Source organism: Arachis duranensis, chromosome 3 (assembly GCF_000817695.3).
Source record: "Arachis duranensis cultivar V14167 chromosome 3, aradu.V14167.gnm2.J7QH, whole genome shotgun sequence".
In the NCBI taxonomy this organism is placed as follows: domain Eukaryota; kingdom Viridiplantae; phylum Streptophyta; class Magnoliopsida; order Fabales; family Fabaceae; genus Arachis; species Arachis duranensis.
The window spans coordinates 28,225,956-28,236,733 of NC_029774.3; the positions used below are offsets into that span (position 1 = coordinate 28,225,956).

Here is a 10,778-nt window from a genome sequence, read left to right on the forward strand (position 1 = left end):
AGTTGGAAAAAAGATGAACGGCGAAGACAGAATGAGCTCAGAGTGTGTGAGACAGAGTTACCTAAAATCAGAGGAGAAGAGAAGGGGGCGACAGCAAAAACGGTGAGGAGCGGAGCAGCGACGACCCACGGTGAGGGGCGAATAAGCATCGACGGCGAGAGAGCTCGAAGAGGGAGCTTGAGTTTGAACACAGAGAGAGAGAGATTTGCTCTGATAGGGTTCAATTTGAGATTTTGGTGAATAATGAATAGTGAGAGAGAAGGGAAAGGGGTGAGTTTTGAGATTTTTCTTAAGGATCAAAACGACGCCGTTTTGAAGCCTAAGTAAAAAATCGACTCTCTAAAACACCAGACTAGTTCAACCGGTTCATCGATTAACCATTGGTTCAGTCAATTTTTTTACTTACAAGTCAATTTTAGACATCAATTAAACTGGTCAGATAACTGGTTTTCGATTAATCCGATCGAACCGACCAATCCAATCCGGTTTTCAGAACCTGGCAAACATGTAAAAAAGTTACAATATGATAAATTTAAAATTCAATTATTTTATTATAGTAATTTGTACTTTATTTTATTTATTTTTTAGTAATTTTATACTTCAGTTTCAAGGAAAGTGGCAACGACGTCGTTGCGCATCCACGTCGACGTCAGCCACAGGAGGACGTGTTCCTTCTTCCACACACGAGTCGTCCTCTTCTTTCTAATGGATTAGACGCTCAAACGCAATCACCACAGCAAAAGGTTGCAACTTTTCAACAATGTCACTCTCTTTCTCTTCTTCTTCCTTAACCGTTTCCCTCACTCGCGAGCTTTCTTCTTCATCCTTCTCTCCAGCAACCACCACCCGTTCCTTCTTCTACCGCACCAGACCCGCTTGTTCTCCTTCCACTATCACGTGCTTCTCCAATTCCAAGAACCACCTTGCGAGGGCCATCGAGCTCGCAAAGGTCACCGTCACGTGCACTTCTCTCTCTTGCATTGTCAAATTTGTTCCGCATTCTCTGAAGCTTTTTGTGTTCCGGTGCTTGCAGGAACTGGTGGCAGGCCAGCGTGACACGTCAGCATCAGTAGCAGCAGAAGCTAGTTTTGTGAAGCAGTTGAAGTTGAAGAATTTGGTTCCCGCCATAATTGTGTCGGTTCAGATCACTCTTTTGCTTCCTTTAGTTGGACCATGGGATTGTTCAGGGTCGTATCTGTCACCTTCTGCAATGGCGATTCTGTATTCACCGGATACCAAGGTTCCCAGAACCGGAGAAGTTGCTTTGAGAAGGGCTATTCCTGCAAACGCTAACATGAAATCCATTCAGGTTATTCTTTTTTACTAGATTGTAGCAAATGTGCAATTTTGATCGTTGAAATTGTGTTCGTCTATTTCAGTTTAGTTACGATTGTTTTTCAGGATGTTCAACTTAGTTTCTTAGATTGTTCTTGGTGATTTAATACAAAGTATAACATTGGGAGTTAAATTGAATCACAAAGAATGGTCTCGGGCTAAATTGAACACCTGAAATGTGAGCAACTAAATTGAATCGTGCTTGTAATCTCAAGGACGGAATTGAATATTTACTCCAACTAAATTTAATAACTAGATAAACTGCCTCATTATATCAATATTTTGGAACTGTAATTGAGAAACTAAAAAAATAGTAATAAATTTTTTATCTTAATTTTATAGATATTGTGCATGAGCAAAAGGTTGATAATGAACTGGAGTATATATAGTAGTAGTAACGACCCTTGATTAATTGCACTTGTGGTAAAGTTATATGAAGTGCTGTCACGTTTTTTTTTTTCTTTTTTCTTTTTTACTTTTAAGAACATATTTGATATGAAAAAATTTGCTTAGTATAATGTCACATTAGATTTTCGGAATTCTATTTGAAGTCAATCACACTTTAAGGATACAATTGGATTAGTGATTTTGGGTGAAATGGAATAGAGTTCAGAGGGATATATTGAAACTCTATTGTCTATATTGTTGAATGATACCAAGGGAATGCAATGGTTAGTTATGAATGTGATCCTATCAAGTTTCACCAAAATCCCTTATTCCTTGTTTGTTCAAAATGTCGGGGATAGAATCCTGTTTTCTTTAAACAATACAAAAACAAATAACAACAAAGTCTTATCCCACTAGGTGGGATTGACTACATGAATCAAATGATGCCAGATTAAATAACTCGTGAAAGTAGCCCTTTCATCTTTCGTTAATACGCTCTTCTATGACCAAAACCTCACCATCTTTGTCCTTAATGCACTTAACTCGATTCAAATATCTCCTCTTTCTTTCTCGACTCTTTGCTATCTTGTATATACCTCTTTTCCCTTCCTTCGTATCCAAAGACTGCTAAAGACACTATTATTTTGTTTAAACAATAGAGTTGAAAAAATATTGTCGTTGGTCTTTTCATTTCACTCTCTTGGAGACTTAGACTCTATTCCACTGCACTTAATTACTTATCCATTATCATCAATCTAAACATAGGTCGATACTTGTCGCATCTTTTGAAGATTAAATACATGTTTGTCATAGTTTTTAATTGTCAGCAATGTGCATTTTTTTGTTTTACTGATTTTAGGATTCTCTGGAAGATATTTCGTACTTGTTAAGGATCCCACAGAGGAAACCATATGGAACAATGGAGGGGAACGTGAAGAAAGCATTGAAGGTATTTAAAGGTTTAAATATTTCCCTCTGAGGTTTCTTTCCTTACTTTTATTTCTGATGACAGCTAATTTATCTAATCTTTATGAGAAACGTCATTCAATTCCTTAAGATTTTTGTGGACGATGATTTTTTTTTTATGGATTTTTGTGAATATTATTTTGTTAAGTGTTATTTTTAACATGATATGGCTCAACGGCATAGTTTGATCCATGTAGCCGACCCACCTAGTGGGATAAGGCTTTGCTGTTATTGTTGTCTTTGTGAATGTTGTTTTGTTAATTTTAATTTGATGTACTGATAGTTAAAGAAGTTCTATATGTGCACTCAATTACTTATTGCCATGTTGGCAAAAATAACTACTTCATTGGATGTAGATGACAGCTTTATTTACATTTAAGGATTCAGTAAAATACTAAAATGTATTAATGCAAATAGAATGGGTAGTTAAATGAGATAAAGTTTAGTGTTGGAGGAGTCCACTTTCTTGGATAGAAATCTGTTATGATTAGAGTTCTAATTTTTAGTTGAAAGAACAGCAAAAGATATACTTTTATAGGCTTCTGGACTTATTGGACACTTGCATCAAAACAATGACTTTTCAAGTGAGAGTTAAACTATGTTAGTGACTGGATCTCTATTATAACTAGAGTCTTGTTTCTTCAGAAATTTAACATATACAACATTTGTATCTAATTTTTTCATCATTGTCCATTAGTAGAGTCTAATATAAACGATCTTCAATTAAAGTAGTAGATCTCTTCCAAAATGTCCAGCAAGTCCTCCCTGTACAATAAAGTTACAAATTGGGGTAATACTATGGTGAAGAGTGTTTTTGAATGAAGAGGGAGTATGGTTCTTTTTATAAGAGTAAAGGTAAAAAAAAAAAAAAGAAAAAGAAAAAGGAAGATCATGTGTAATGCACATGTCCTATATTAATCTAGTGAGAATCTTCACTCTTCACCCAATTCTCCACTTCACCAAAGAAAGGCCTATAGAAGCTTGCCATCTCATGGAAACTTCTAACTTCCACATTTTGTTGGACAGTGTGGATCAACATCCATACTATTAGAAGAGATAGTAAAACCCAAGAAATTTACTCGATCACTTAAGAACTCATTCTTAACTTAATTTAGAGCTTTTATGCCATTAGAGTCTCCAAGAACGTTCCAAGGTAAGATGCATGCTCTTCTTTCTTGTGGCTTTAAATGATTGTATCATCTAAATAAACAACAAAATTTTTTCTGCCAATGTATTGCCGGAAAGCAATATGTTATCTTCGTGAAATTGCACAGAAATAGTGAGCTCTCATGGCATCCCGAGCACTCAAGAGCCCTAAATTTTGTAGTGAATGATGTTTTCCATTCATCTCCCAATTGAATTCTGATTTAATGATAACCACTTTGATGAATATTACATGAAGTGTTTGAATATTGTGTATTTTTTGAATGTATAGAATACATCCTCTTTATAGAGGATAGGAACAATTAGAAAACAGGAAAATTCTAGCCCAAAATAGCGGCAAGATTTCTAATAATAAAACTTCCTAAAAAGTAAGCTAAACTAAAAAGATAAGAATATCACAATTAATCCTATTTACAGAAAAGGTTCATAAAAGAAATCGGGGAATCTAATTAGATTTGATGTCCTTCTTGACATCCTATTAACAATATTTAAGGGAAAATTAGCTTTGCAGTCACTAAATCAAGCATATTATCAAGTCATCGTATAGGAAACTGGTACTTAATTGTTATTTTATTAAATTGCTCTATAGTCAAGGAACATTTTTCTAGTTACCTTCTTTCTGAGTGTGATGAATCATGATTGTTGGCTTGGTGTATATGCATTATGACCAAAGTTATTAAAATCGTGAGCTGACACTTCACATTGTCAGATGTGATACATTTAGCTCCCAGGTTCTAATTGCAGGTAAGAATTGGGATTGACGTGCTTGCTTGAAAATGGTGGTTTGGTTGATTTGCCCAGGCCGAGTTACCATCTTTTATGACCCCTATAGAAAGCTAGAAGTAAACTCTAGTAGTCTAATTGTCGGCCTAACCAAAGAGATAGCAGCTAGAATATGCATCTACGATTAGCTGCAGGAACTAGAAGTAGTGACTCATGCCCATCTTGCATAAGTTAAACAAATCCAATCCAGACCATCTTGTGGAAGTTTCCCTCTTCTAGTAGATTCTCATCTCTGCTTTACTTTAATATGTGAAGATTTTGCTCTACTTTGTTTCTGTTGGTGATGGTACCTGCCACTGCCAATTTGATTGGCTTGGTGCACTGCATCATCTTCTGTTGGTGTTGCTATTTGCTTAGTTGCTATCATGGCTGTCTGGCTGGTGTTGCCTAGGGTCAAATATTAAACCTTGTTGCTTGATGGACAAGTGCTGGTCAAGGAGTACGATTGGTTGGCTAAATTTTCTAAATTTTCTAGTTGTTAAACAGAATGGACCGAAACCCAAATTAGGGTGTGCCTATGTTCTTTTAAAATCTTGGTGTATATAGCTTAAGCACTTGAATACTTCACAAGTTGAATACAGAACTTGTGTAGTGTTTACTGCTTTAGAATATCTCCCTGTATTTTTTATATTTTATTTAGTTTGACAATAACCTCATCCTGTATAATGTTTGCACGATGGCTTCTAATTTTGGTAATTGTCTGCCTTGCTTCAGATGGCAGTAGATCAAAAGGAGTCTATACTTGCAAGTATACCAGCAGAATTGAAGGAAAAGGGTTCTTTGGTACATGCATCTCTAATAAATGGAAAGGTATTTCAGAAAATGGAGAACTTCTAGAATATATGATTGTATGTATATATTTTTATGACTTTAGGCATTTCAAATACCAGCATTCCTTTGTTAGCCTCCCTTCTTGAAAAAAACCAAAAATAGTATGATTTCAGTTGAATTGACTTCAAGAATATATTCTAGAGGATAATTCATATATTGAAACTAAGGTCATTTTTCCTTTATTGCTTCTCTCATAAACCTTGTTTACCAATATAACTTGTGTCTGTAGACAAAAGCATGCTGGATACCTCAAAAGAGGATTCAAATAATGAAACAATAAATATGAAATTCAAACATTCTTAGTGAATGAATTTAAGAACTGATTCCATGATGCATAGTTTTTGGAGATGGTATAGTCCCAATAAGATTATAATAGAGGAAATAAATGAGAAGTAGACAGAATTTGGGCAGATGGTTTTAGTTTAAGTAATGTACTGCAGCGTATATAATCTGTAGGTTTAATATGGTGTGTAGAAAGCCTATTTAGAAGTGAAAATTGGGGAAGATATACCACAAGTCGCATGTTTTAAGTATCTTGGATCCATAATAAACTATAGAACTCAAGTTGGATAGTTGAAATGTAGAAGTGATTTAAGTGATTGAAAAGTACCACTCATGATTAAAGAGAATTTTGCCACACTAATTTACATGGGTTATATTGTATGTGATTAAATGTTAGGTGATGACACAATAAAATTCAATCAAATGTTACAAAGATGTAGACGTGTTGGATAGTTGAATACACTCAGATAAGATGGGAATGGGAATACATGTGTTGAATTTGAAGAAAATTGTTGCGGTGGAAAAGGTGTGGAACAATATTTGTGGCCAATAACCTACGTTCTTGGGTTCCTTTCCAGAGACAGCCAACTGTGAAATATATAGACACATTAAAGAGTCAATAGATGCATAGTTTCAAGAACAAAAACTTATCGCTCAGTTATTTCCTAAGATCCTTATTTTTCAATGTCACACCCTAATCACATGATGGATTCAATAGAATATGGTTTATTTCCTAGTAGGTTGTATTACAGAAAATGTTGATGTATCACTTATTGTGAGAACAATTGCAGAATCTTGCCTTAGGTGGTTTGGACATGTGTAGAGAAGGTTCGTAAATATCTCAATGTGCTGCAGCTTAATAACTAGAAAAGGGAGACCAAAGAAAATAACAAGTGGAAACATCGAAACCAGTACATGTTGTGTTTGCACCTAAAACTTGTTGGATGCAATAAAAGTATTTGTTTAAATCACTAGACTCTGAAATTTTGCCTATTCAAGTGATTTCAGTTCATTTTGTTTGGTAATGAAATCTTCTTAATGTTATATAATTCACATATCATGTCAAATAGGTAGCTATGTTTTTAGAATCTGTCTGAATGATGGGAATATTTCGCAGGGTGGGTTGCAAGCACTTCTACAATCTATAAAGGAACAGGATGCAGATAAAGTATCTGTGAACCTTGCTTCTGCACTAGATACTGTAGCAGAGCTAGAGTTATTACAGGCAGGCCCTGCTAGTTAATATGATAATATCTTGAAATCAATATTTAGTTGATCTTTCTGAAAGATAGCTGCATTTATGCACAACAGCAGTATGAGCATGTCCATAATCTGAATTTGATATTGTTCCAACAGGCTCCAGGAATATCTTTCTTGTTGCCACAGCAATATGTGCAATACCCACGGTCAGTATCTCTTCTGAAATTTCACTACCTAGATATGGTATATAGATCCTTTGTAGTGGATGCTTGTGAGTTCTAGCACTTCACCTCTTAAAATTTCAACATAAATTGTGTCATTTGACAGAGTAACATAAAAAATGATATACTAACACTTCACTCATAGCTCATGTTTTTGGGGAATTAGATAGTGTGCGAGGAAAATCAATATTTTCTAAAATTTGTTGTAGGCTTTCAGGGAGAGGAACTGTTGAGTTTACCATTGAGAAAGGAGATGGTTCAACATTTTCTCCAGTTGGTGGTGAATCAAAAAAAACTGCCACCATTCAGGTATAACTCACTCCATATGCTTTCCTCCATGGTTAGCTGTTTGACAGAAGAGGTGGTATACGTATACAACATACTTAAAAAATTGGTTCAGTTGTTCATATATGATTAACCTTCATGATTAACCATTGATGTCAGGTTGTTATTGATGGATACTCTGCTCCATTAACTGCAGGGAATTTTGCAAAACTGGTAAGGTAGTTGAGCAGTACTTCAGCCCTATCAATATTGTCGATTGTTATTCCTTGGCAAAGACGACATTTCCCACTCTTGATTTTCGTCATCTCTGATGATTAATCCATTCAGTTTTTCTAGTTCTGAGTGCAATAAATAAGTAATGAATGCTCTTTACTTGAATAGTTTTGTATCTTTGGCTAATGTCTCTTGAGAAAAATACTCGAGGTTTCTTAAATCATCCATTTAATCCTGGTCTATGGGGTTAATGGTTTAAACAGAAAAAGAGTGGCTTCCAAATGCTCAACCTTTGCCACGGCTCTAGTAACAGTTTCCGTGTAAGGAGAAGTTGCATTCGATTGAATACCATGTTTAATTTGTTCAGAATTATTTATTTATTTTTATTTTTATTTTGAGTATTAAATTTGCAGAAAATTTATCCTTATCATAAATCATCTCTCTTAAAAGCTCAAGTTTTTATTATGTCCCTTAATGCAAAAACCTATTTTGGGCTTGAAGTGTGGACCATGCATAGGCCAACCCATATCTTATGTTGAAATTTGGATTTTTGTTTAGAAGAATTTGGACAAAAAAGATTGAACTCTAGACTTTTTGATCATAGAGTCTCATACCATCTTATAAACCATTTCTACTAAAAACTTGAACTTTTAAGTAGAATTTAGTTGAAGTGCATACATGATTTTATATGTATAATTTTGAAGTGTAAAAGTTAGCTTTAATAATTAGATGGGAAATGAACCAAAATCTTTGCTTTAAGACCCTAACCCAAGCCGGAGTGCAAATGTTACAGAAATTTTCGCATGGGCTGAACCTGTCCTTTTGTTTGGAATTTTGAATTTCTTTTGACCAGAGTCTAGAAGCTCTGTTTGTGCACTTGAAATTTTATATTGCATTACCTTTCTTCAAGTCTTGGTGTTTTAAATGTTAAATTAATGGACTGTACAATCTGCTGGAAATAGCATTCACAGTGGTTATATATCCTTCAGGTGATGGATGGAGCTTATGATGGTGTGAAGCTCAGCACTTCCAACCAAGCTATTCTATCAGATAATGGAGCTGATAAGAACAGTGGTTTCAGTGTTCCCTTGGAAATAATGCCCTCTGGACAATTCGAGCCCCTTTACAAAACAACGCTGAGTGTGCAGGTACGATTTTATTTTAACCTTTATATCTTGGTAGAGAGTTTTTGCAGCAGACATGACTTGACAGGCATTTGTGATACTGATTTCATTTGTTTTCTTGCATATGAATATTGCAAAAGGATGGAGAACTTCCAGTTCTTCCTCTATCTGTTTACGGGGCAGTAGCTATGGCGCATAATGAAGTCTCTGATGAGTATTCATCGCCTTATCAGTTTTTCTTCTATCTCTATGATAAACGAAGTGTAAGTAATCCGTCGTTTTCCCCCCTGCATCCGTTAGATTTACTTACTTCTGTTATAAAAGTCAAGATATTAGTGAAAGGTGGAAGTTGAATTGCTTTGCTTAGATGCAAGAGTAAACACTAGGGAACCAACACTATAACAACCAATTTCAGCCAATACTACAATGGATTGCCAAACAAACCCAGTATTAAATCTACTAAAAATGAATTTTTGTTGAGTTTGGATTTCGGATGTTTCTTCTAATTGAGTTTTCAGAGGTTCTTGTTTTCAAGATTTTCAGATGTTTTCTTCTTCAAGCTAAATGTTGGTTGCACAATGTTGGCTCTCAAGATTTTCTCTAGATGTAGTTGCTTTTTTTACCCACTGAATTCATTCCTTATTTCGTGTAAGTTTTTTCTTTGTTCTAGGCTGGCTTGGGAGGGATATCATTTGATGAAGGACAATTTTCGGTTTTCGGGTAAGCGCCTACTTGTAACCTTGCTATATAATCAATTTCAGAGTCAAATTTGTCCTCCATTGTTTATTATGCCATTAAAATATGCAGATACACGACTAATGGGAGAGATATCCTACCCCAGATAAAAACTGGTGATATTATTCGTTCTGCAAAGCTTGTCGAAGGTCAAGACCGCCTTGTATTGCCAAAGGATAGTTAAGTTAGATCTCTTGGTCTTTTGCCCATGCAGGGAACAATCATTCATTCTTTTGTAATACCATATGTATGCCGCTAATGGAACCAGCCTGATTTTCATGATTCAGGTTGTGTTCTAAGTTACTTCATTATAAATGAGATGGTTGAAATTTGTTGTAAAGTGGAAGTGTTCCTGACAACGCGGAGGGAAAAAAAATTCAAAATTGTCTATATATTTTGGTTAGGCAAGTCCAAAGTATTGCATCATACGTAATACAATAATATGGACATGGTTGTTTCACTTTTCAGGGGAAGTATGCAGTGGTTCCTCACTTCCTCCTCGGTCATGAAGAGATGACACTGGCACTCTCATCGGTCGATATGCGCCAACGATGACACATTCAAGACAGTAGCAACAAAAGTTAGGGGTGGGGATGGAAGTGCTTTTGGTAAGTTTTCTAATTTGTAAAATTACTTAAATAATATTTAATATAATAATATTTAATATTAATTTAGCATAATTATTTATGATTTAATTATTTAATTAATTATTATTTAAATAATTAAATCATATTTAATTTATTAATAATTATGATAATTAATTATATACGTAAAGTATAATATATATAAAGTTAATACATATTATGTAACGGTCATCTTATACATGTATATAAAGAATTTTTAATTTTATTAACAAAATATTATTTAATTTCTTTTAATTTAATTAACACATGTCTATATATTATTGGTTATAGTAGAAAGAAAACAAGTCTCTTTGAGTTGAATTTCTACCACTTCAGAAGTGTCATCTTTGTCTGAATGAGGTTCCAATTTATTTTATCATTGGAGTTGCTCTAATGGTACAAGGGGTACAAGGGATAGAAACTATAAAGTTGATACACAGCATGTGAATACAAAAATGTCAATTTGTACATGACTAATAATATTTTAATATTAGATAACTTATATTTTATTTTTTGTTCTTAAAGTTTATTAAAAGTTATAAAAATATTTTTAAAATTTATTTTGATTCAATTTTGTTAAAAGTTTTTGATTTGTATCAAATATATTCCTGGCAGCTAATTTTTTAAAA

The 10,778-nt window shown here is 34.3% G+C and overlaps 1 protein-coding gene across 1 annotated transcript; it reads left to right on the top strand.

Moving 5' to 3' along the window:
• Positions 1-662: 662 nt before the first annotated feature.
• LOC107478295 (peptidyl-prolyl cis-trans isomerase CYP37, chloroplastic) lies at positions 663-9,941 on the top strand. Its single transcript, XM_021138031.2, has 12 exons — positions 663-949; positions 1,034-1,309; positions 2,582-2,671; positions 5,350-5,445; positions 6,866-6,973; positions 7,105-7,154; positions 7,379-7,478; positions 7,614-7,667; positions 8,657-8,815; positions 8,932-9,054; positions 9,462-9,511; positions 9,599-9,941. Exons 1-12 carry the CDS (start codon positions 761-763, stop codon positions 9,708-9,710), a joined length of 1,407 nt encoding a protein of 468 aa, XP_020993690.1. The 5' UTR covers positions 663-760; the 3' UTR covers positions 9,711-9,941.
• The last annotated feature ends 837 nt before the right edge of the window (positions 9,942-10,778 follow it).